This window comes from Chiloscyllium punctatum, chromosome 40 (genome assembly GCF_047496795.1).
Source record: "Chiloscyllium punctatum isolate Juve2018m chromosome 40, sChiPun1.3, whole genome shotgun sequence".
Classification (NCBI taxonomy): Eukaryota; Metazoa; Chordata; class Chondrichthyes; order Orectolobiformes; family Hemiscylliidae; genus Chiloscyllium; species Chiloscyllium punctatum.
In genome coordinates, this window is record NC_092778.1 from 61,382,221 (window position 1) to 61,408,157 (window position 25,937).

Consider the following 25,937-nt stretch of genomic DNA (forward strand, 5'->3'; position numbering starts at 1 on the left):
CTCTGAAACGTTCCGCAAGTAGGCGGCCTGTCTCCCCAATATAGAGGAGAAAAAAGATAAATATTCAGAATCCGAAAAAAGATTCAGAAAAAAGATTCAGAATCCGATTGGCTGCCCCTCTTCCACAGTTACATTCAGGCCTGGGTGAGAAGCAGCACGTGACGTCCACCAACACTCTCAAGATCTTCAGGGAGAGGTGGACACCACTGGGTGCGGAGTGTTTTATTTCCCTCTCCAATTCTGTTTTGATTTAATCCCTTAATTTTTTTGTTCATGTAGGCCTTACCCTTGACAAGACAGGCACTGCTTGTCACTGGCCACTCAGTTGTTTTCTCTTCCTGGTGGTGGAATATGAAAAAAGTTTTCTGCATTCGATGTTTCTTCACTGTGTCCTACACCTACATGCACACAACATGGGTGTTGCAGAGTAATAAACACTGCTGCTGTTTGGCAGTAGTATGGGGAGGGGGTTAAAAAAATCGATAACCAAGACATTAGAAGCTCCACAGTTTTGAGGACTGAAAAAAAAATAGCATCAGAACCTTCTCACTTCAGGGACTGACTCTGAGCTGGCTGGCCACAGCCAGTGTACTGTGCACATGTAAATAAAGGGTAACTTGGTTACGAAATACAGGCATCTGTGCAGTTAATTCATGGAGTTAAATGTCTGCATGTGCCATAATCTTTAAATTCATTCATGGGATGGGAGCATTTATTGCCCGTCCCTAATTGCCCTTAAAAGGTAAGCGTCATAGAGATGTACAGCATGGAAACTGGTGACCTATTGCAGTCTTGAATTTTGTTTTAACGCCTCCGGTTGTTAGAGTGCAGTTATACCCACAATGCTGTTAGGGAGGGAGTTCCAGGATTTTGACTCAGCGACAGTGAACAATTGGAGATAGGGGAACTTATAGAAGTTGGTCTTCCCACAAATCTGCTGCACAACCACCTTCAGCTGTTCCATCAATGACCTTCCCTCCATCGTAAGGTCAGAAGTGGGGATGTTCACCGATGATTGCACAATGTTCAGCGATTTTTCAGATACCAAAGCAGTCCATGCTAAAATGCAATAAGATCTGACAAGTATTATCTGCACCAGACAAGTGTTGGGGAATGCTCACCTCCAACAAGACAGAACCCAATCATTTCTTCAAAATGGTCGGCATTGTGAATCTGGAAGATGATTCCTAAAGAGCTTTAGTGAGTTATTACATTTGCGATGGTACATGCTGCTCCCACTGTGCATCAGTAATGGAGGGAGTGAATGTTGAATGTGGAGGATTAAGTGCTGATCAAGTGGAGTGCATTGTCCTGGATGGCATCTAGCTTCTTGAATGTTGTTGGAGCTGATCTCATCCAGGTAAGTGGAGAATAATTCATTACTCTCCTAAGTAGTGCTTTGTAGATGGTGGACATACTTTGAGATGGGAGGAGATGCATTTATTGCCTTGATTCACAGCTTCTGGCCTGCCCTTGTAGCCATAATGTTAACATGGCTGGTCCAGTTCAGCTTCTGGTCAATGATAATGCTCATGATGTTGATAGTGGTGGACAAAACCATGATAATGCCATTGACTGTCAAGGTTTATTAGTTGGGTTCTGTCTTGTTGGAGATAGTCATTCCCAACACTTGTTGGGTGCAGATATTACTTATCATTTTTCAATCCATGCTATTCTGATCTTGTTGTATTTCGACATGGACTGCTTTGGTACCTGAGGAGTTGCTGAACATTGCACAATCATCGGCAAACATCCCCACTTGTGACTTTATGATGCAGGGTAGGTCATTAATGAAGCAGCTGAAGATGATCATGCTCGGGACACTACCCTGAGGGACTCCTGCAGAGATGTCCTGGAATTGAGATGACTGACCTCCGACAACCACAACCATCTTGCTTTGTGCCAGGTATGACTCCAACCAGCGGACAGGGGGTTTGCCCCCAATTCCAAATGGTTCTAGTTTTGCGAGGACTCCTTGATACTATACTTAGTCAAATGCACCTGTGATGTCGGGGGCTGCCACTCTTACCTCTAGAATTCAGTTCTATTGTCCATGTTTGAAACAAGGTTTGCATAAGATTAGGGCCTAGCAGAACCCAAACAAAGTATCGGTGATCACGTTATTGCTGAGCAAGTGCTACTCGATAGCACTGTAGAGAACACCCTCCATCACTTCACTCATGATCAAAAACAGATTGATGTAGAATTATGTGTGTATTTATACATATATAATATAAAACAATGATATAGTAGAATTGTATTAAATAGGTCTTTACTTCCAGTTTAGTCTTCCATGTGCAAGCTGAAAATTATTTCATTTAATTTTACTTAATAAAATAGTTTTCCACTTGATCTCTCCCTGAGCCCTGCTCTGGAAATAGCTGTGTTTTGCGCTCAGCACAGAAGGCTATTTCCACTTGGAAACACCCAATAAAATTCTAGTACTCAGGCATAAAAGCATGTTGAAAGCATCTAATTGTGGCCTCATGAATACTTTATTCACTCTCCAAACTGGTGGGTTGCAGTGCTAAGTAACATAGCCAAATCAGTATCTGGAGACCCAACTTGATGCATCAGATCAATGGAATTAAATAGTAGAAGTGAGGTCACCTTCTGATAAAAGCTATTACAGGAAAGTGGAATTTTGTTTGGAAATTGTTTCCATATCTTCAAAGGAATTGATTGCATTATTCATAGCACATTTCCTTTCTCTTAACACAATGGACAGACTCCTAGTATGGTCAACTTGCTAAAGTAGGGTCAAAGACTAAACCCCTCCAAGTGAGTGAACCCAGAATAAAACATCTTTTTAGCTTATGGTATCATTTCTGTGTCTATATCAGAAGGCACAGGGTTGAAGTCCTGCTCAAACACAACACAAAAGGAGACATGGGGCTGAATCATATGTTTATGTGGTAAAGTCCGGCAAGTTGTTTTGGAGGGTATTTTGCCATCACACCTCAAGACTTCTCTTGCCATACCTCACCAAAAACTACCTATCCCGACTTGACAGCTTCTCTCACATCCAATTCCAGCACCATCTTACCACTGCCACAATCCCGGAACAACTTACCAAATTGTGGAGTATTCCAGAATTCACTGACATCCTTTGCTCCTTGACCATCTTTAAAACCCCATTCTGCATCCGGACAAGTTCTGTCAGTGTGGAGCTGCTTTGCACTGTTCCTGACATTTGCCCCCCAGATGTGGCAGATAAAGGAGGTATCGGTGCCTCCGGCCTTGTGGGCTTGGACCTGGAGTTCCTGCTTGCCGGGGTGAGGTAGAGGAGGGGCCTCCCCTCCCTCCCAGGACCAGCCCATGGTCAACCTAGTGACCCAGCCCCTGGGTCAATGCGGTCTCAGCCATCTGGAGGAATGCCCAGTGCTGCAGGTCAATGACATTCTTCACTCCACCAGAGTCAGTGCCACCATCTTCTCTCCAATATCTCACCCTCACTCTGTCTGTGCTGCTGTACCCCCTCTCCACCTCCCAGCAAGGCTCATACTCTAATCATTCCCACTACTGCCTGCGACATCTTCGCTGACTCGCTCTCGCCCACCCCAAAACCACTAACACTGTGTGCCATCTGTGATGCCCCTTCACATTAATGAGACCCCCCCTCCATATCTGTGCCAACAATAACAGCTGTGCAGTCACTTTCATCTCCAGTAATACCTGCCCCTCTGTCATTCCGAGAGTAACACAGCTCCCAGTGGGGCAGATAGAGTCAAGAGGGATGGGGGCCGATCCGACATTTAGCTCCTCATCCCGTTGATGGAGACCACCTTGCCTCTGGCTGCCATGAGCAGCTCACTGACTGTGCCCAAAGCCCCGGGCTGGTATTGGAGACTGCCCTTGACCTACTGTATGAAGTCCATCCCTCTTCACCTAAGGCCTACTGATGGCCACGCCAAACCTCCATCCTTTGTGTCTGTGCTAAAACAACAAGACACGACTCAAGTCATTGAAGCCTAATTTCTCTGGCTGAAGGGGCACAGCACGACAGCTGGCAATGCCAGGCAAGGATGCTGTGAACATCCAGGTGTGCTTCGAGAGAGAGTAAACGCTATGACAGCAAGTGAAGAGCTTGAAGAGACAGCTTCATCCAGTCCCTGAGCTGGGTGTGTGTCCCTAAACACAGTGTCCTTGTCATAGCGTTACAATGAAGAGTTGTGGATGCAGCAATGAAGTGCACAAACAGGCTGTAAGTGTATCGGAGATTAGGGTGGCACATATCAGGTGCTAATGTCTATGGACGTGGTCAGTGCCCATGGCACATGCCCAGTGATGTTAATTACCAGTGTCCAACATGGAGATTGTTTGAAACAAGTAGTGAGCTAAATCCACCAGCGTACTCCCTCTGGGCTCCATGTTGAATTTTATCAATGTCCAGGTCATTTGGCGTGTTTGGTAAGATAAGTTGCATATTAATGAGGCATATTGGGCCATTAACAAGGCATTAAATAAACAATAAATCCCTCAATTGGAAACTTGCCACTGCCAAGCGAGAAACCCAGCGCGGCACTTGAGACAAACACCAAAGATAAAGCAAGATGTTGCCAATGTCGAGATCTGCCTCTTCCAATTCAGTCACAAATCTTGCCAAAGCCCACATCACTCAGACGCCCAGAGATTCTGTCATGAGTTTGCATTTTGGTTCAATATCCAACAGGAGAGGCAGCTCTGATGATGAGTGTTGGTGGTCCAAAAATAAGTTTGGGAATTATACAACAGATACCAAAGCTTCGTGTAGCATTTGTTCAAAGCTTTGGGTAGGCCAAATCTGGAGCACTATGTGCAGTTCTGGTTGCCACGCGACAGCAAGGATGTGATTGTACTAGAGTATCAGGGACTGTACTAGAGGAGATTCACCAGGACATTGCCTGGGATGGAACATTTCCGAATAGAATAGAATAGCTATTTATTATTGTTACTTGTACTTTACACAAAAAAAGTGAAAAATGCTTAAGTCGCCTACACCAGAGCACCTGTATTAATGACACAAGGTGCAGGTAAAAAAAGAAATTTTAAATAAGACAAAGTCCATCTTAGTTCTATTCATGTCTCTTGCGTTTGGGAGAACACAGTACCACTGCAAGACCGCCACACTAAGCAGCTGGAATACAGTGCAACTGGAATACAGGGCCACTGGTATACTGGGCCACTGGAATACCGAGCTATTGGAATACAGGGCCACTAGAATATGGTGCCACTGGAATACCGGGCAACTGGAATACTAGGCCACTGGAATACGGTGCTACTGGAATATAGGGCCGCGGGAATACAGGGCCACAGGAATATGGTGCCACTGGAATACAGGGCCACTGGAATGCAGGGCCACTGGAATACTGGGCCACTGGAATACCGAGCTGCTGGAATACAGGACCACATAAATATCTAGCTGCTGGATACTCGGCGACTGGAATACTGGGACACTAGAATACCAGGCCACTGGAATACCAGACCTTTGGAATGCCAGGCCACTAGAATCCTGGGCCATTGGAATTTCGGGCCACTGGAATACCAGGCCATTGAAATACCGGGCCATTAGAATACCAAGCCATTGGAATACAGGGTCACTAGAGTACTGGGCCACTAGAATACTGGGCCACTGGAATATAGAGCCTCTGAATACCAGGCCACTGGAATACCAGACCTTTGGAATGCCAGGCCACTAGAATCCTGGGCCATTGGAATTTCGGGCCACTGGAATACCAGGCCATTGAAATACCGGGCCATTAGAATACCAAGCCATTGGAATACAGGGTCACTAGAGTACTGGGCCACTAGAATACCGGGCCACTGGAATACAAAGTGGCTAGAATACTGGGCCACTGGAATACCAGGTCGCTGGAATATAGAGCCTCTGAATACCAGGCCACTGGAATACCGGGTCGCTGGAATACTGGGCCACTGGAATACCGGGCTGCTGAAATAGTGGGGCACTGGAATTCCAGGCCATTGGAATACCAGGTTGCTGGAACACCAAGTCGCTGTAAAACCGGGCCACTGCAATAGCGGGTCATTGGAATATCAGGTTGCTGGAACACCAAGTCACTGGAATAGCAGGCCACTGGAATACCGGGTTGCTGGAATACCGGGTTGCTGGAATACTGGGCCACTGGAATACCGGGTCGCTGGAATACCAAGTCGCTGGAATACTGGGTCGCTGGAATACCGGGCTGCTGCAGAAGCGGCCCCAAGGACCAATCTTGTCACCGATCCCAAAAAGGAAGACATTGCAAAAACCGCCCAAAGGAATCCTGGGCCGTTGGACGCCAGGCCGAAACCAGCTCAGTGCCGAAGCTGCCACCAGCTTCCACCAATGCAGTAGCTGATACCGGGACCCTGTGTTCATCTCTCCATCAGCCACCCCCTCAACACCACTTCACCAGCCACAGCTACACTCCAGACTCCAATCAAAGTCACCTTTCCTATTCCCTTCCACCAAAAAAATAAACAAAAGGAGGAAAAAGCTAAGAGAAAAAATAAAGAAAAGAAGAGAAAAAAGAAGAAAAAGGAAAGTGGACAGAGTGTATGGGCACAGGAGGAAGGAAGGGAGTGTAGAGCAGAGAAGACTGGGGGTTGACATGCATAGACTATGTGGGACATGGGCAGGATGGATAGGAAGACACTGTTCCCCTTCATTGAAGGATCAATAACTCTGAGGGCATTCCTGAGGTGAAAGGCAGGAGGTTTGGGGGGATTTGAGGAAAATCCCCCCAGCTGGTGGGTGGGAATCTGGAATGTACTGCCAGGGAGGGAAAGCTCACAAATTTTAAGAAGTCATAACATTCAAGGCTATGGGCCAAATGCTGGAAAGCAGGACTAGTGTAGTTAGCAACAGGTTTTATTTTGTTGGTGCAGGCTCAATGGATCATGGGGCCTTTTCTGTACTGTGTGAGTCTACGGCTGATTGCAATGGTATGCTCATACCCTCCTGTGGCTAAGTAGCCTGGTTGACAACTTCAAGTCACCTGCTCAATTATCTGATAGCAGCGTGTAATGTTACATTCCTCAGCAGGGGGTTGGTGGGGGTGGGGGTGGGGGGGTGGTGAGGGGATTGTTGTGGGAGTGGGAGCTGAGGGCTTGGTTGTCCAAAGCTGGCAGCTCTTAAAAACATTCTGCCCTGTTTAAAACCAGCCTGCCCTTCTTAAAGGGGATGCACATTTTGGCTGCAGCTTCTGTGAGGACTGGTGGCAGAAGGCATTTTGAACAGGCAGAGGAATGAAAATGGTGCCCTTTTGCCAAAATATTGGCACCAACACCAACGCTGTGCAACACTGCATTAAAATTTAAGCGAGGTTGAGGTCTTTTGTTAAAATGATGCAGGGTCTCAGTGGATTTCTAGTGCAATTCTTCCACAAGTCAGGCAGAGACTATGTCATTCAGATCCCTGTAAGATTCTGCTTACAGGTACCAGTGTTGGACTGGGGTGGACAAATTTAAAAATCACACAACACCAGGTTTTAGTCCAACAGGACAACCTGATATTGTGTGATGTTTAACCTTCTCCACAGATACATCATGACCCACTGAGCATTCTAACCTTTTCTCATCTTGTTTTATATTGAACATTATTTTAGAAGTTAAAGCAGCTACCCCACCCAGAATAGCTGCTTCCATCAGCATTTTCTAAATGGTTGCCTAGACCCTCCAGAATGATCAGTGATAGTGATGCTCACATTGTATTTCTGAAGAGAACCATAGAAAATAGGGACAGGAGGAGGCCATTCAGCCCTTTGAGCCTGCTGCACCATTCAATGGCTGATGAGCCAATTTAGCCACCTGTTCCTGCTTTCTCCCTTTGATACTTTTAGCCCTAATGACTATATTTAACTCCTTCTTGAAAACACTCAGTGCTTTGGTCTCAACTGCTTTCTGTGGCAGAGAATTCCATAGGCTCCCCACATCCCAATATTAGTGAGAATAGGAATGTGCAAGGGGATGGGAACCGGAGGTGTAGTTGCAGTGCACAGGAGGATGAGAGTAGGAAGGTCAGGGACAGGATTTCAGGGTCACAGGAATGTGCTGGCAGACAGCAAGTTGGTTTGGAGTGTGTCTACTTCAACGCCAGAAGTATCCGAAATAAGGTAGGAGAGCTTGCAACGTGGATAGATACCTGGGACTTCAATGTTGTGGCCATTTCGGAGACATGACTAGAGCAGGGTGAGGAATGGATGTTGCTGTTTCCAGGGTTTAGATCTTTCACTAAAAACAGGCAAGGTGGTAAAAGAGAGGGAGGTGTGGCCTTGTTAGTCAAAGATAGTATAATGGTGGCTGAGAGAACTTTTGACGTGGACTCGTCTACTGAAGTAGTGTGGGCTGAGGTTAGAAACAGGAGAGGAGAAGTCACACTTCTTGGAGTTTTGTATAGGCCTCCGCAGAGTTCCAGGGAGGTGGAGGAGAGGATTAGCAAAATTATTCTGAGTAGGAGTGAAAGGAACAGGGTGGTCACTATGGGGGACTTTAACTTCCCCAACATTGACTGTAAATGTTATAGCTCTAGTACGTCAGATGGATCAGTTTTTGTCCAATGTGACACAGTATGTCAAAGGGCCGACAAGAGGGGAGGCCACACTGAGTCTGGTGCTTGGTAATGAACCAGGCCAGGTGTTTGATTTAGTTGTAGGTGAGCACTTTGGAGAGAGTGAGCATAATTCAGTTACATTTAGTTTAGTGATGGAAAGGGATAGGTACATGTCATAGGTCAAGAGTTATCGATGGGACAAGGGCAATTATAATACAGTTAGGCAAGAATTAGGATGCATTGAATGGGGTAGCAAAATGCAGGGGAAGCAGACAATTGAAATGTGGAGCTGGTTTAAGGAACAGATATTGCATGTCCTTGATAGGTATGTCCCTGTCAGGTGGGGAGCAAGTGATAAGGTAAGGGAACCATGGTTTACTACAGAAATTGCATCTCTTATTAAGAAGAAGAAAGAGGCTTATATATTGATGATGCAAGATGGTACAGATGAGACGATGGAGGGTTACAGATCAGCTAGGAAAGAGTGAAAGAGAGAGTTAAGAAAGCAAAGAGAGGACACAAGCAGTCTTTAACAGATAGAATAAAAGAGAACTCTAGAGCTTTCTATAGGTATGATTAGATTAGATTACTTACAGTGTGGAAACAGGCCCTTCGGCCCAACAAGTCCACACCGACCCTTCGAAAAGGAGCCCACTCAGACCCATTCCCCTACATTCACCCCTTCACCTAACACCACAGGCAATTTAGCATGCCCAATTCACCTAACCTGCACATTTTTGGACATCTTTATGTGAGGAGTAAAGGGATGATTAGGGTAGGAAGAGGGCCAGTCAAAGACAGAAGTGGGAAGTTGAGTGTGGACCCTGTAGAGATCGGAGAGGTGCTAAATGAACATTTCTCATTGGTGTTCACTCAGGAAAAGGAGAATATTGTAGAGGAGAAGAATGAGGTACAAGACATTAGACTAGAAAGGATCGAGGTTAGTTACACACAGGTGTTATCAACTCTAGAAGGAGTGAAAGTAGACAAGTCCCCTGGGCCGGATGGGATTTATCCAAGGATTCTCTGGGAAGCTAGGGAGAAGATAGCAGAGCCTTTGGCTTTGATATTTGAGTCGTCATTGTCTACAGGTTTAGTACCTGAGGACTGGAGGATTGCAAATGTGCCCTTGTTCAAGAAGGGCAGCAGAGATGACCCAGGTAATTATAGACCAGTGAGCCTTACTTCTGTTGCAGAAAAGGTTTTGGAAAGGATTATAAGAGATAAGATTTATAATCATCTAGCAAACAACAATTTGATTTCGGATAGTCAACATGGTTTCATCAAGGGCAGGTCATGTCTCACAAACCTCATTGAGTTTTTTGAGAAGGTGACCATGCATGTAGATGAGGGTAAGACAGTTGACGTGGTATACATGGGCTTCAGTAAAGCCTTTGATAAGGTTCCACATGATAGGCTGATGGAGAAAATGCAGAGGCATGGAATTGAGGGTGATTTAGCAGTTTAGATTAGAAACTGGCTTTCTGAAAGAAGTCAGCGAGTGGTGATTGATGGAAAATATTCAGCCTGGAGTCCAGTTACTAGTAGTGTGTCACAAGGATCTGTTTTGGGACCAATGCTGTTTGCTGTTTTTATAAATGACTTAGACGCAGGCATAGGTGGATGGATTAGTAAATTTGCAGATGACACTAAAGTCGGTGGAGTAGTGGACAGTTTGGAAGAATGTTACAGGTTGCAGGGGAACTTGGATAAACTGCAGAATTGGGCTGAGAGGTGGCAAATGGAGTTCAATGCAGCTAAAAGTGAGGCGATGCACTTTGGGAAGAATAACAGGAAGGCAGAGTACTGCGTCAATGGAAAGATTCTTGGTAGTGTGGATGTGCAGAGGGATCTTGGAGTCCATGAATCCCTGAAAGTTGCCACCCAGGTGGATAGTGCTGTGAAGAAGGCATACGGTGTGTTAGGTTTCATTTGTAGAGGGATTGAGTTCCGGAACCGCAATATCATGCTGCAACTATACAAAACACTGGTGCAGCCACACTTGGAATATTGTGTGCAGTTCTGGTCGCCCCATTACAGGAAGGATGTGGAAGCATTGGAAAATGTGCAGAGGAGATTTACCAGGATGTTGCCTGGTCTGGAGGGAAGGTCTTATGAGGAAAGGCTGAGAGACTTGGGTCTGTTCTCATTGGAAAGAAGTAGGCTAAGGTGGGATTTGATAGAGACATACAAGATGATCAGAGGATTAGATAGGGTAGACAGTGAAAGACTTTTTCCTAGGATGATGACGTCAGCTTGTACAAGACGGCACAACTACAAATTGAGGGGTGATAGATTTAAGATAGATGTCAGAGGCAGATTCTTTACACAAAGAGTGGTAAGGGTGTGGAATGCCCATCCTGATAATGTAGTCAACTCAGCCACACTAGGGAGATTTAAACAATCCTTAGATATGCACATCAATGATTTTGGGATAGTGTAGGGGGACGAGCTGAGAGTAGTTCACAGGTTGGCGCATCATCAAGGGCCGAAGGGCCTGTGCTGCGCTGTATTGTTCTATGTTCTATGTAAAATATGAACTCTCACTTTGCATTACTGCGTAATACAACTTGCATGGTATTTAACAAAAGTGCACAACATAGGCGTACTGAACATACAAAAAAAAATGAAGACCTTCTGTCCATATTCAGGCTGTTCTATATAGTTGGGTTGCATGTCACAATGCATACAAGCTGAGATGGCACCTATTATTAGAAAAGCTGACGCCACCTTGAGAATGTAATTTTGGAATTTACATATTAAAGAACCTAAACTATCATATCCCATTCTAAAAGATAAAAGACTTAATCTAAACTTGTTTAAGAACTATAACTTGGTGTTGTGTGATTTTTTTAACTAACATTGTTTAATATATCATTACAACTCCCTGACACTGTAACCCTTTTGGTATAAATTCTGTGTCGTATGGTCATGTTCCACAACCACTTGATGAAGAGGCAGTGCTTCAAAAGCTGATGCTTCGAAATAAACCTGTTGGACTAAAACCTGGTGTTGTGTGATTTTTAACTTAACAAACTCAAGCCCACCTAAAGCCATGTAATCTTCTGCAGTGGGGGGGGATGGTTGAAAATGAATAAAATTCCAAGCCAATTAAGAGAACACACTGTGGAGATTCCACTTTGATTCTTTTAGGATGCCAAAACTAGTCCAGGGGATGACCAGATTAAAATTACAAAGTACATCTCCTGTAAATCAGCTTCAGGCAGAAACATGTCCTGTTGACACTTGAAGGAATCCAGGAACCCAGCATTCACTGTCAATTGGCAGGTCTTTCAACAGGTCCTCTCGGGATAGTGAAAACCTTCTGAACACCTAGACTCATTGATCCTGCCCCACCTTGTTGCAGTGACGATGATTTGGGGTAAGCCATTTAGGAATGAGATGAGGAGAAATTTCTTCACCCAGATTGAGGTGATCCATTGGAATTCACTACCACAGAAAGTATGATTTCAAGAAGAAGTTGAATATAGCACTTGAGGTTAAAGGGATCAAAAGAAATTTGGAAAAGCAGAAACAGTCTGTTGAGTTGGATGATCAGCCATGACCATAATGAATGGTGGAGCAGGCTCGAAGGGCCTACTCTTGCTCCTATTTTCTAGTTCTGTGAGTTGTGTACCCTCTTTAATCATTAGTTTCCACAAGGTGAATTTGATCCCAATCCTCTTAAAAACCTTGGTTAGACTATCATAAATCGATTAGGTGAAAGTGAGGACTGCAGATGCTGGAGATCAGAGTCAAGATTAGTGGTGCTGGAAAAGCACAGCAGGTCAGGCAGTATCCGAGGAGCAGGAAAATCGACATTTCAGGCAAAAGCCCTTCACCACTAATCTTGACTATCATAAATCTATGCTGCTCTAAGGTTTTAATGTCTAGCCTCTTTGAGCCAGAATGGACCAACAACATTCCTCATAATGGCATACTTTAAAATATAACACATACTCATTATAACATGCATTTGAATTATAAAGGTATATTCATTATACTCAATAATAATAATGATTGATTTTTCAATATTTAGGAAGTGATGGGATATTGAACATGCTAAAATCAAAATATTACCAAGTCTTTGAAACATGTTTCGATAATGTTCAATACAGACAAACTATATTGAATATATATTGCAGCCAGAAGACAGCAAATTACACTTAAATTTGCGCTTTTCGGATTTTGTATTGGAAGGAATCCGTTAACATTCCTACAGCAGCACCCGTGGCACTGGCACTAGTGTGAACAGGAAAAGCAACTATACATTTCCTAGACTTATCAGACTGAAGAATTATTAATGAGCAGTGCAGAGTTATGAACTGTTGAACTGCAGTAATTGAAGTAGAAAACTGACTGCGGTCTTCTTAAGGACAATGAGGGATGTACAAGAAATGTAGCCCCCTGCTAGTGATGCCCATATCCTGAGATTAAGTAAGGAACAAACAGGTTTTATATGTGAAGCATTAATATGAGCTCAGAACACAGTTTCTTATGTGTAACAACATAACTACTCAGTGAGTTAACAGGCACATTTAGTAAAAAAATGTCAGTTTCGAAGCAATGTTGACTCAAAGTGTTATTTCAACTTCTCTCTCCACAGATGCTATCAGACCTGCTGAGTTTCTCCAGAACTTTCTGCTTTTATTTCAGATTGCCAGCATCCACTGTAGTTTGTTTCTAATTTTACAAAATTGTCAGCTTAGAAAGATACACTACAGCACAATGGCTCAATGGCTGCCTCACAGCGACAGAGACCTGGATTTGATTCCACCCTCAGGTGACTGCCTGTGTGGAATTTGCACATTCCCCTTGTGCCTCCACATGCCCCAGTTTTCTCCCACATCCAAACATGTGGAGGTGAGGTGGATTAGCCCTGGATACACAGAGTTACAGGGATAGGGTAGGGGGTGGGGGTGGGTGAGATGCTTTTCAATGTGGACTTGATGGGCTGAATGGCCTGCTTCCACACTGTAGGGATTCTCGGATAATGGATAGTCCAGTCAATTTAGGTTATGTGCAGGGCCATGCAACTAACGACATGACAATTTAAGATATCTGTGGCCTCAACAGTAACCACAAGGAGGTATCAGTATCTTGCTGGCTTGGGTGGAATAGGTATTGTGCTGGTGGGTGGAGTTACTGCAAGCAATTCAAAAGAACTGGGTCAAGGAACCAAGCATTCGGAAGCTTTGTAGCTATTCTTGAATAACTGGGCTACAGGCATAAGACACAAGGTCATGCTGAACTTAACGAACAACAGAGGTATCAAAATCTTACACTTAAAATGCTTTCTGCATGCAAAAATAAACATACTTTCTGAAGACAGTGGGACAGGATTGCACAGTTAAAGTGGACAGATCAATAATACCTCATGGACAGCTAAATCCAAATCAGCACACTGTTGTGAATATTAAAAAAAAGGTTTATTTTTAAAACCATTCTTCGCTAGGTAGTCAGTGTGTTCATCTTTGGCCATCCCTTAAAAAGGTGGTGGTGAGCTGCCTTCTTGAACTGCTACAGTCCTGGCCTTCCAGTTACTTCCATAGTGTGTTAGGAAGGGGAGATCCGTGATTTATGACCAATGACTGTGATGGAGCTGTCAGAAAGGCGTCTGGCTTGGAGGGATGGTGTTGCTACACGTCTGTGGTGGAGTTTGAGGGTTTGGAAAATACAGTCAAAGGAGGCCAAAAAGGAGGGCAGCACAGTGGCTCAGTGGTTAGCACTGCTGCCTCACAGCCTCACAGCTCTAGGGACTTGGGTTTGATTCCAGCCTTGGGCAAATGCCTGTGTGGAATTTGTACATTCTCCCCATGTCTGCATGGATTTCCTCTGAGTCCTCCGGTTTCTTTCCATAGTCCAAAGATGTACAGGTTAGGTGAATTGGCCATGGGAAATGCATGGTTGCAGGGATATGGTGGGGTGTTATATCTCTGTGGGATGCTCTTTGGAAGGTCACTTTGGACCTGATAGGCTAAATGGCCTTCTTCAACACTGTAGGGACTCTGTAATTCTATGATGACTTGCTGCAGTGCATCTTGTAAATGGTACACATTGCTGTCACTCTGCATTGGTAATGGAGGAGGTGAATGTTGAAGGTGGGGAAATGGAGTGCCAATCGATGAATTTCTTTGTCTTGGATGGTGTTGAGCTTCCTGAGCGTTGGAGCCGCACTTACCCGGGTGAGTACAGAGTGCTCTATCACACTCCTGACTTGCACTTGGTGGGTCGTGGATCGGCTTTGGGGACACAGGAGGCGAGTTTCCTCTGACCTGCTAATGGTGCTGCAGGATTTATAGAATAGTCCAGTTCAGTCTCTTGTCATAGTCACCCCCAGGATGTTGAGAATGGGGGATTCAGCAGTGGTAATGGCTACTGAATATCAAAGAAAAATCAAAAAAGAAGATTAAGAGAAATGAGATATAATCTTCATGTGGACTTTCCTAATCTCATGACTTGAGCATAAACCTCACAGAACTGTCCACATTGTTTCCTCAGGATTCCTGTCCACCTTACATACAAATATAGTGGTATGTAGGAAGAAGAGCCTGCTGAAATTGTACTGCAAAACACTTAATGATGCAGTTTGTTCCCCTGAACTTTGTTTGCAGTTACAACTTAAGGCATCCCAAGTGCTAATCATCTTGTCGTGAGTGGGAGTTTGAAATGTTTGGAATTTAAACGTTCTCTTGAAATGTGTGCAACCAAAGGAAAATTTATTCCAATAAATGCAACATGTTAATGTCCTGAAAATGGCATAATGTCAAGTAACCAGTGGGCGGAGCCAACAGTTTTGTGCTCTGTTCATTGGTGACTCAAAATTGGGGATCAGGGATCCCTTTTTCCAAGTTGCAAATTATGTAGAGGCTCCTCCCTGAAACAGGCAGGACCGGAGACCGGAATCAAATTGACAGCAGATGAGTACAGTATGGAGTCCAGAAAATGCAGCCCGGCCCTATCTCCATGGGTTCTTGTGAGTGAAAATGGTGCCCCTAGAATTTTGTGCTGTGGGGTTCTGGGCACGTTGCAGTAGCAGGATTAAGAATGCTCGTTCCCCCTCAACCCTCCTGGTCTGCAAGTAAACATAAAGCATTAAAAATATTTTTGTTTCCATGGTGTCTTCTGACTGGATCCGCTCAGGGAGTGATAGTACAGCAAAGAAACAGACCCTTTGGTCCATGCTGACCAGATATCCTAACCTAATCTAGTCCCACCTGACAGCACTTGGCCCCTATCCCACTAAACCCTTCACTTTCATGTTCCCATCCAGATGCCTTTTAAATGCTGTAATTGTACCAGCCTCCACCACTTCCTCTGACAGCTCATCCCATACACGCACCACCCTCTGTGTGATAAATTTGCCCCTTAGATCCCTTTTATATCTTTCCCCTCTCACCTTAAACCTATGCCCCCTAGTTCTGGACTCCCCCACCCAAGGAAAAGACTTTGTCTATTTATCCTACCCATTCCCCTCATGATTTTATAAACCTGCATAGAGTTACCCCTCAGCCTCCGACGCTCCAGGGAAACAGCCCCAGCCTGTTCAGCGTCTCCCTATAGCTCAAACCCTCCAACCCTAGCAACATCCTTGTAGATCTTTTCTGAACCCTTTCAAGTTTCACCAAGTGTTCAGGTCCACCGGAGGATTTTCATCAAAATTTTACATTGAAAGTGTGTGCAGGTCGTAACTGTGTCACAGGACTTCAGTGAATATTGCGAGGTGGTAATATCTCAAGACTAGTAATCCAGCAACTCAGACTAATGTTCGGGGGATGTAGTTCCAATCCCACCATGACAGACGGTAAAATTCAAATTCAATTAATATATGAAATTAGAAGTCTAATGATAACCATGAAACCATTGTCAATTGTTGCAAAAATTCATCAGATTCATTAATGTCCTTTAGGGAAGAAAATTTGCCATCCTTACCTTGTCTGGTCTACATGTGACTTCAGGCCTACAGCAATGTGCTTGGCTCTCAACTGCCCTCTGGCAATTAGGGATGGAGCAATAAATGTTGACCTAACCAATGATGCCCATGAATGACGAAAGGGAATATACATCTATTGATAGATTCCCCTCCTGTCTATCTGCTGCAGTTATAGTGTAAATGCAAGTTAGTTTAACATGGGCATCACAGACAAGGAGTCCCAGGTATTCTTTCTCCCAACCGGGATGTCTAATTTTGGTTCAAGGAAAGGGAACGGGAATGTGGTAAATGTCTGGAGGTTGTCTCATCTGGCGATAGGCTGGGCACTTTGTCAAAGATATTAAAAAAGGCGATACAACAGAAACACCCCTCACCACTCACTATCTCCGCAGACTTGCCCTGCCAGCCCATGTCACCATCTATTGCCCACCTGCTCCAATGCTTAAAGAGCAGTAGTTTTAAATAACCTGAAATCTTGACAGCCCTTTTTGACAGCTTCACTAAGTTCATGCATTTTTACATAGGTTCCCATTAACTTTAAGGGCATCTTATCTGACCCAGAAGGCACATGGTCTTCCCTCACAGTGCCCTGGACTATATCCAAAAGGGTGCCAGACCTCTCGGAATGAGTACTTACTTACCTAAGTGACATCATAAAGTTCAAACCTGCTCTTAACAGGTCTAATCTGCATGCATATTGTGAAGTTGGACATGGCTGAAGCAGCTGCCTCTGTGAACCAGGATGTGCAAAACATAACCCTCTCTGGAGAACAGCCATCACTGGGAAAATTCACTGCAAAGAAGAAGTGAAATTTTCACTTGTGTGTATGTAACTCCATTCCATTTTCCTGGGTCCGGGATATTTTCCCGTAGAAGGCAAGTTAGAACAATTTCCTCTCATCCTGATGGTCATACCACCACTGCCTTCCAAAGTCTGGAGTGTACAAAATATTTTGGTTGGTTATGGAAGCTGCAAAGTGAATCATTTATTATCACAGAGACGGCAAGAGCAAGACTCAAGAAAATCCGCCATCTTGGTGGTTTGAGCTGTGAACCGAATTCAGGAATCTCAGGTGAAGCAAGAACAAGAACCAAATGTCTCTTAGGGACCATAGATCAGGATGACAGAGAAGAGGATAATGCATACGTTATAAAAGGAAGTGACCCAAGCAGTCAATGAAATTTCTACCACCCAACGCATGAGCATGCAGTGTCAAGAAATACTTTTATATGACCTTACAAAAACAGCCCGAAGACCTAGGTCTTCAAAGATAGTAGCATGACTCACTTGCTTACAAAATATAGCCTCATGAACTGTAACAAAATTCTCTTAAACTACTATTCTGTATTTCCCAAATGTGCCTGAGATGGTATGTGGTAATTCTGTATATTTATAGAATAACCCCCACTGGAAATGCTAAATACAAATAGAACCTTTAATTCCACCTTAGTTTCATCTGACACTGGATCTGGATGTTTCTTACCACCTGGTAAAAGTTGTGTGCTGCTGTCTCTGTTTTACTGTGTCCATAGGGTAATGTTTAATTACAATGTCTATGGGCAGTGCATTCTGACCCTTTAACTATGATGATGCCAAATTCAGCAATTCTCAAAGTAAAAGGTATTCTTAATTATGACTTTTAAAATATTTCTCAGAGAGTGTCCGTGTCTAATCCTATATCTGCTTAAGCGTAAATGAAGTGGTTTCCTTGGATGGTTCAATTTATATTACAAAGAGAGAAGATTAGTATTTATTTCTACTCGTGGGTCTACATTTCTTATCCAATTCCCATGCATAAACTTCAGAAATGAACACCGTAGATCATACTGCACACTTCATTAACAGGCCATCGCTCCTCTCTCTCTCAGTAAGCTGACTTTGCTAAATTGCTGACCAGTGCAGTAGTTTGACATTTGTAGCATCAAGGTAGGGCAGGAGAAGCTGTTAAATGTGTACCTACATTGTATCATCTCATATTTACAATTTACAATTGCCATGCCATTGGTCCTTGAACAATCTCAGGCCCTGTAGCGTAGTTTCTGATTTTGAAACAGGATGAAGCATTTAGCACATGCACTGTGCTATTTGCAAAACAAATTTGCTTGCGATTCTACAACCAGCACTGGAACATTTTTGAATCCTACAGGATTGAATTTCACTCTGCAATGTCTGAAACATAGCTGAATCCATGAAGTAACACATCAATAGGTTTCATTATACCCTGTACTAGGCTACCTCTGCAGCTTTCTCTCCATACACCCTTTCACATGTTGAAAATCACCAGCAACAATTTTAACAGCAAACTGTGTTCCTAAACTATCAAGATCCATAGTGTAGTAAGGTTCCCTGAGGAAGAAAAGAAAATGGAATCTTCACACAAACCATAGTTGAAATTCATTGGATCAAATGCCTCTGCCAGAATGACAGACAGCTTGTGGAGTTACATAATATTTCATTCTATGTCATGAAAAGGACAAATTCAACCAATTTAATTCACCAAATCAATCAACTATTCATTCTCTTGTCTTTGAAATGACAGCAATGCATTTATGACGAATAAACAATGAGTCAGACAATGAAGAGTGGACTATCCATTAATCCTACTGCTCCTCGGATGCTGCCTGAACTGCTGTGCTCTTCCAGCACCACTAATCCAGAATCTGGTTTCCAGCATCTGCAGTCATTGTTTTTACCTATCCATAAATCCAGTCTCACATCATTATATCCTATCTAATTTCTCTTATCATATTACTGCAAATCCTGTTCGAATATGTCCACATCCAACTTAGGGTGTTATCAATGTACTGTCCCGCATGTCTCATGTGGACATTGGTAATTAATGGACAGACCAGTAACCCTATCTCATATCGGTATTCCAACACAGCCTTACATCTCTGATTCACATTACAAATGTACAAATTCACATTACAAATTTTACAGAATTCTTCCTACTGCTCTCACATTAGTACAGTGCCGAGTTTCCTGCATACGCCAATTACTTGGAGAAAGTGAGGACTCCAGATGCTGGAGATCAGAGTTGAAACGTGTGGTGCTGGAAACGCACAGCTGATCAGGCAGCATCCGAGGAGCAGGAGAGTCGACGTTTCGAGCATAAGTCCTGATGTAGAGCTTATGGTTGAAATGTCGACTCTCCTGCTCCTCGGATGCTGCCTGACCGGCTGTGCTTTTCTAGCACCACACTTTTCGACTACGCCAGTTACTCACCAGGTTGACAAGCTCGTGGTAGCAGATCTGGCCCTGTTCATTGCTCTGCACAAGAGCGAAAAGCATTTCGAGTTTGGTGGGGTCCAGTTGTAGTTCATGGCTCTGAAGCAGATTGGAAAAGTGCTCCACAGCAATGAAACCAGTGTTCTCTGGATCAAGCTGCAAGAACCAAAGAAGGACCATTAGAGCATGTTCAATTATTATTTACCAACTCTAAAGTTGTTATGTCCTTCCCATCATGATACAAGAATCAACAAAAACTTACTTGTTCCAAAACTAATATCAATGACATTTAAAAGTAGAGTTCCAAATTCTGTTTAAATGTTCTCTATTTCCTAACGACGAGTCATACCTACATTTGGCATTTCATGGAATCCCTACAGTGCAGATAGAGGCCATTTGGCCCATTGAGTCTGCGGTGATCCTCCAAAGAACAACCAATGCAGACCGAGCACCCTCACCCTATACCCATGACTTCACATTTCCCATGGCTAATCTACCTAAGCTGAACAGCTTTGTGAAAAAACCGGAGCACCAGGAGGAGACCCAAGCAGACACGGGGAGCATATGTAAACTCCACCCACAGGCAACCATCCGAGGCTGGAATCGAACCCGGGTCCCTGACGCAGTGAGGCAGCAGTGCTAACCACTGAGCCACCATGCCACTGTAAAATGGTTTTTACACTCTCTGGAGAAGACTTTTTTTTTCTAAACAATCTGCTCAGAGATGTTATTACACACCACTGGGGCATGTGCAACAATCACAGCAAAAAGAAACCTAATGGAGTAGTATATCAATGTATACTCCATCCAACCTTCAGTGAGATAATGACCGCAGAGCACTGAGTAACTCTGAGGAGTCTTCCAATCATAATCCAATTATAAACTCATAGAGTTATATGCTACGGAAGTAGACCCTACAGTCCAACTCGTCTGCATTATCCAGACATCCTAAACTGATCAAGTCCCATTTACCAGCATTCTTTTATCTGATTATAGTCTTAAACATTTTATATTTATTTCTCTGATCTCAATACACAAACTCCTGAAAGTAAGCAAGAACATTTTTTGGGGGGAACTGAAAAATACCCGAGCACATCTCTGTATTTATGGTAACATCTGCAAAATTGAAACATCTTCAGAAGAGTACTTTAGAGTCCCATTTTTTTCCTATGTTGATTACTTAATTACTTTTCCTCAGGTTTTCATTAAACTGGAGGCATTGTTATGTTGGAACTTAAGCTTTCACAATGTTCGAGTTTCCTCTCAGACACTATATAAAAACAAACATTTACAACATTCAGATGTAGACCTAAGGGGGAAGGCATGGTGCCAATGTCACTGGACGAGTAAAACAGAGCCCCAGCTACTATTTTAGGGACAACCTGCTGGGGCAGATGGTGAAACTTGAATTTTGTAAATACATCTGGAATTAAAAGCTAGCCTGATGACGCCCACGTCACCGCTGCAGAGTGTCAGAAAACAAATCTGGTTCACTAATGTCCTTTAAAGAAGGAAACCTGCCATCCTTTGGAGGGGACATACCTTTAAATGAGGGGTGCTAGATATGGGACAAATGTCAGAGGTAGTCGGGAGCTTGCTCCATTTTTACAGAGCGGTGAGGAGAGAAGGCAGAGAGAACCAAGGGCTGCCGGGAGGGAAAGTTTCTCATTTAAAAAGGGACTTGCCTCGAGAGTGGGGCCTCCGTTTTTACAGAGCGGCAAGGAGAGAGGGCAGAGAGAACCGAGGGCTGCTGGGAAGGGAGAGCATGAGAACCGTTTTTATAGGAGCAGCAGAGGGAGAGGCCACAGCGAGGAACAGAGGCTGCTGGGTACATATTTGGGCAGCAGCTAAATCCCGAGACACTACACATGTAGTGTCTCCCACCTGCCCTCCTCCTCCAACCAAACAAAAGGACTCCCGTGTGTTGCTAAGGTAAGGTGTTTCAATTTATATTTCTTGTGTATCGTGTGACTGATTAAAAGTTTACTGTTCGTTGGTTAGCTGAATAAGACCATACAGAAGTGCTAGAAATTATTTAACTCATAAATCTGTATAACTAAGTGGAGATGGCTGGACAGGTGATGTGCTGTAGCTGTATGATGTGGGAGCTGGCTGATCCCAGTGTGAAGGGCAGTGACCACATCTGCAGCAAGTGTTGGTTGCTGGAAGAACTCTGGATCAGAATTGATGATCTGGAATCTGAGCTTCAAACACTGCGGCACATCCGGGAGGGGGAGAGTTACCTGGACGCTTTGTTTCAGGAGGCAGTCACACCTGGTAGATTAAGAAATTCAAATTCAGTTAGTGATCAGGGACAACAGGGCGTGACTGTAAGTGAGGCAGGTAGCAGGATTCTGAGTTCAGAAATGGAGGAGCTTCAGCCCTTGACCTTGTCCAACAGGTATGAGATTCCTGCTCACTGTATGGATGAGGAAAAGGGCTGTGGACAGGATGAGCCAGCTGACCACGATACCATGGTGCAGAAGGCCATTAAAGAAGGGGGAGCAAAAAGACAAGTAGTTGTTATAGGGGATTCTATAATTAGGGGACAGATAGTATCCTTTGCGAACTGGATCAGGAATCCCACATGGTGTGTTGCCTGCCCAGTGTGAGTGTACAGGACATCTCCGACCGGCTTGAAAAGATATTGGAGCGTGAGGGAGAGGATCCAGTTGCTGTTGGCACTAACAACTTAGGCAAGGCTAGGACGGAGGACCTGTTTGGGGAGTATCAAGCACGAGGAAAGAAATTGAAGAACATCTCCTCGAGAGTCATAATCTCTGGATTACTGCCGGAGCTACGTGCTAATTGGCATAGGGATAAGGAAATTAGGGAAGTAAACACGTGGCTAAGGGATTGGTGTGGAAATGAGGGATTCTAATTCATGGGGCATTGGCATCAGTTTTGGAACTGGGGGGATTTGTACCAATGGGATGGTCTCCACCTGAACTGATCTGGAACCGGTGTTCTGGCAAGAAGGATAAATAGGGTGATCACTAGGCCTTTAAACTAGTGAGTCAGGGGAAGGGAAAGGGAAAGCGACAGGGAGTATGGAGTCAAGTAGAAAGATAAGCAGCAGGTTAGCACGTGTGCAGGGTTGAAGTTCAAGGCAGGCTAGGAATGAAGCAAAAAGGAAGGATAACTTAGGACATATTACTAGAGATGCCGGAAATCATAAGGATAAGAAAATTAGCATTAAGGCACTTTACCTGAATGCTCATAATATTCAAAACAAAGTAGATGAATTAATGGTACAATTCATCGTGGTTGCAGGGGGTTCAGGACTGGCAGTTAAACATCCAAGGATTTACAACTTATCGAAAAGACAGGGAGGTGGGCAGAGGGGACGGGGTTGCCTTGTTAGTTAAGAATGAAATTAAATCTATGGCACTGAATGACGTAGAGTCAGATGATATGGAGTCAGTGTGGGTGGAATTGAGGATCCATAAAGGCATCAACTTGCTTACCACTGATATCAGGCTCACTGGCCTGTAGTTCCCTGGCTTGTCTTTACTACCTTTCTTTAAACAATGGAATAACATTAGTCACCTTCCAGTCTTCTGAAACTTCCCCAGTGGCTAAAAATGAAGCAAATATCTCTGCAAGGCCCTCTGTAATTTCTTCCCTAGCCTCTCACAACATCCAAGGATGAACTGGATCAGGCCCAGGGGATTTATCCACCTTAATGGAAATATGTATGCAGTACAAAACATTCCCACTTTTGTTTCTCTTAATTCCTTAACATCCATAATTCTCAAGCCTGCTCCACCATTCTAGATCAGGGCTGTTCATCTATCAACCTATATCTTGAACACACTTAATGATAGAGCTTCCACAGCCCTCTGGTGTAGGGAATTACCAAAGATTCACCACCCCTGCCTGAAATGATTTGTCTTTTATTCTGGGTCTCCTGCTTCTAGACTCCACAGCCAGGGAAACATCTTTACTGCATCTACCATGTCTGTGCCTTTAAGAAGTTTCTGTGAGATTGCCTCTCATTCTCCTACACTCCGGAGAATTCAAGCATAGTCTCCTCATCCTCTCCTCTTAGGACAGTCCCACTATCTCAAAAATCACCACTTTCCAAACTCTATTTCAGAAAAGCTCTGCATTTTTGTTCCTCCAACCAAGGTGCATAACTTCATATTTATCCACAATATATTCCATCTGCTGTGTTCTTGCCCATTTACTCAAACTGTCTAAATTTCTGGAAAAGCTCAGCAGGTCTGGCAGCATCTGTGGAGAGAAATCAAGAGTTAGCGTTTCAGGTCCAGTGACCCTTGCTCAGTTCTGCCTAAAAGGAATCTATATTTTTCTTTAATCCACCCCCTCTGAGAATTTTTTAAATTTTAATATGTTCAGAGACATTACTATCACACCTCTGGAGCAAGTTCACCTGACTCATAAAAGAAAAATTAATACAGTTAGAAAAGATCTTTGAAGTACAGTGGAGTGCACGTGGTAGACAGTATCATTGATATTAAAGAAAATATCTATTAGACATTGTGAGACCATTATGTTGAATAACGCAGAAACCTGGGCAACAGAGAAATAACAACAGGAGACTTAATGGGATATCAAATGTTGAGATTAACTTGTAGAGCAATGAGAAAGGGCAAATCAAGGGCAAGTGAAGATTGTGGGTGCATCAAAGTAGCCATGAAGAGATTGTAATTGAATGGTCATCTGATGTGGATAAAGTGAGAAGTCACATGACATAGCCACCCAATGAATGGAGGAAGAATGTCTTATATTCCACCTTGGGACCTTTCAACCACATGGCATCAACATTGACTTTACCAGTTTCCAAACTTTCCCTCCTCCCCCAATTCATCCCAGATCCAACCCTCCAACACAGCGCCGCCCTCTTGAACTGTCTTAGCTGTCCATCTTCCTTCCCACCTATCCGCTCGACCCTGCCCACCAACCTATCACAATTAACCCACCCATCTGCAACTATCGCCTTCCCAGCTACTTTCCCCCCAGCTACACCTCTCCACATTTATCTCTCATTCCCCCTCCCCCTCCACATTCCTGATGAAGGGCCGATGCCAGAAATGTCAACTCTCCTGCTCCTCAGATGCTGCCTGACCTGCTGTGCTTTTCCAGCGCCACACTTTTCGACACCAGATTATAGTCAAACAGGTTTATTTGAAATCACAAGCTTTTGGAGTGACTATGAGTTGGTGTAATGTGACTTCTTACTTTGGCCACTCCAGTCCAACACCAGCACTTCCACATCATGTTATAGAGAAAGAGAAGAAACGTAACAAGGCACATAATGACAAGGAGCCGAGAGTCTGGTGCTGGAAAAGGCCTTCATTCCTGATGAAGAGGTTATGCCCAAAACGTTGATTCTCCTGCTCCTCAGATGTTGCCTGACAGGCTGTGCTTTTCCAGCACCACACTCTCGACTCTGATCTGCAGCACCTGCAGTCCTCGTTTTCTCCTACATAATCAAGGTGGGACTGTCAGGAAGAAGGAGGGGAGGAAGGTAGCTAGAACGATGTGATAATCAAGCACAGTGGGATGGGAAGAGGATGATTGAATGATAGAAGAAGATGAAGATCCCATCCAGAACTGTGACAAATAAAATAGGAGAAGGAAGAATAAGTGGAGAAGGAGTACAAACATGAGGAGAGCAAGGAAGTGCGGAGGAAGTGGAAGAAAGGTCATTTAGGAAACAAGTTTGAGATTTTGGTGAGAGCTCGTGGGCAGCACACTGCATCACAGGAGAATAAATTGTCCATACAAACCTAGTCTTGTTCCTAAAGGCCTAGATACACTCCAGCTCATTCATCAATTGCCATGATGACAGATAGCTCTTGACAAGCACCATCCCCATGGGAGTTCCTTTTTCTTCCTGGTTTTACATTTTATTTTAGTGGCATATACTCTCAGCGACAAAAGCTACAAAGCATGACCACTGCATGGTCAGCAAGAAAAGGATATCAAGTCACACATGCACAACTTGTAAAATTTAACGATGCAATGGATTTTGACTTGGCAGCTATTTGGACCATATGTTTGTTTGTTTTATCCAAACTAGTCTGGTTTACAATCTGGTTTGTTGGCTGGTTTAACTTTTGATTATGTGCTCAGGTGCAGTCTGCTTACAGTCTATCTGCAGATGTAGCACCAGGAATACATTTAAGATCAGCATGTTGGCTTGGCTCACCTTTGGGCTGAGTGACACACCTTTCTGCATGAGGTATCAACAGACGTTAAGTATTCCACAGACTCTA

The 25,937-nt window shown here is 43.9% G+C and overlaps 1 protein-coding gene across 4 annotated transcripts in view; it reads right to left on the minus strand.

Moving 5' to 3' along the window:
- rhbdl1 (rhomboid, veinlet-like 1 (Drosophila)) overlaps positions 1-25,937 on the minus strand; it is a 303,228-nt gene that overhangs the window by 245,801 nt on the left and 31,490 nt on the right. The window contains exon 2 of one of the 4 annotated variants that reach the window (XM_072560060.1): positions 19,690-19,848. The exons of 2 other annotated variants lie outside the window; for them this stretch is intronic. In XM_072560060.1, coding sequence (XP_072416161.1) covers positions 19,690-19,848 — 159 coding nt within the window. Of the gene's footprint in view, positions 1-19,689; positions 19,849-25,937 lie in introns of those variants that run through there. One more of the 4 variants, XM_072560062.1, reaches the window with a different exon arrangement.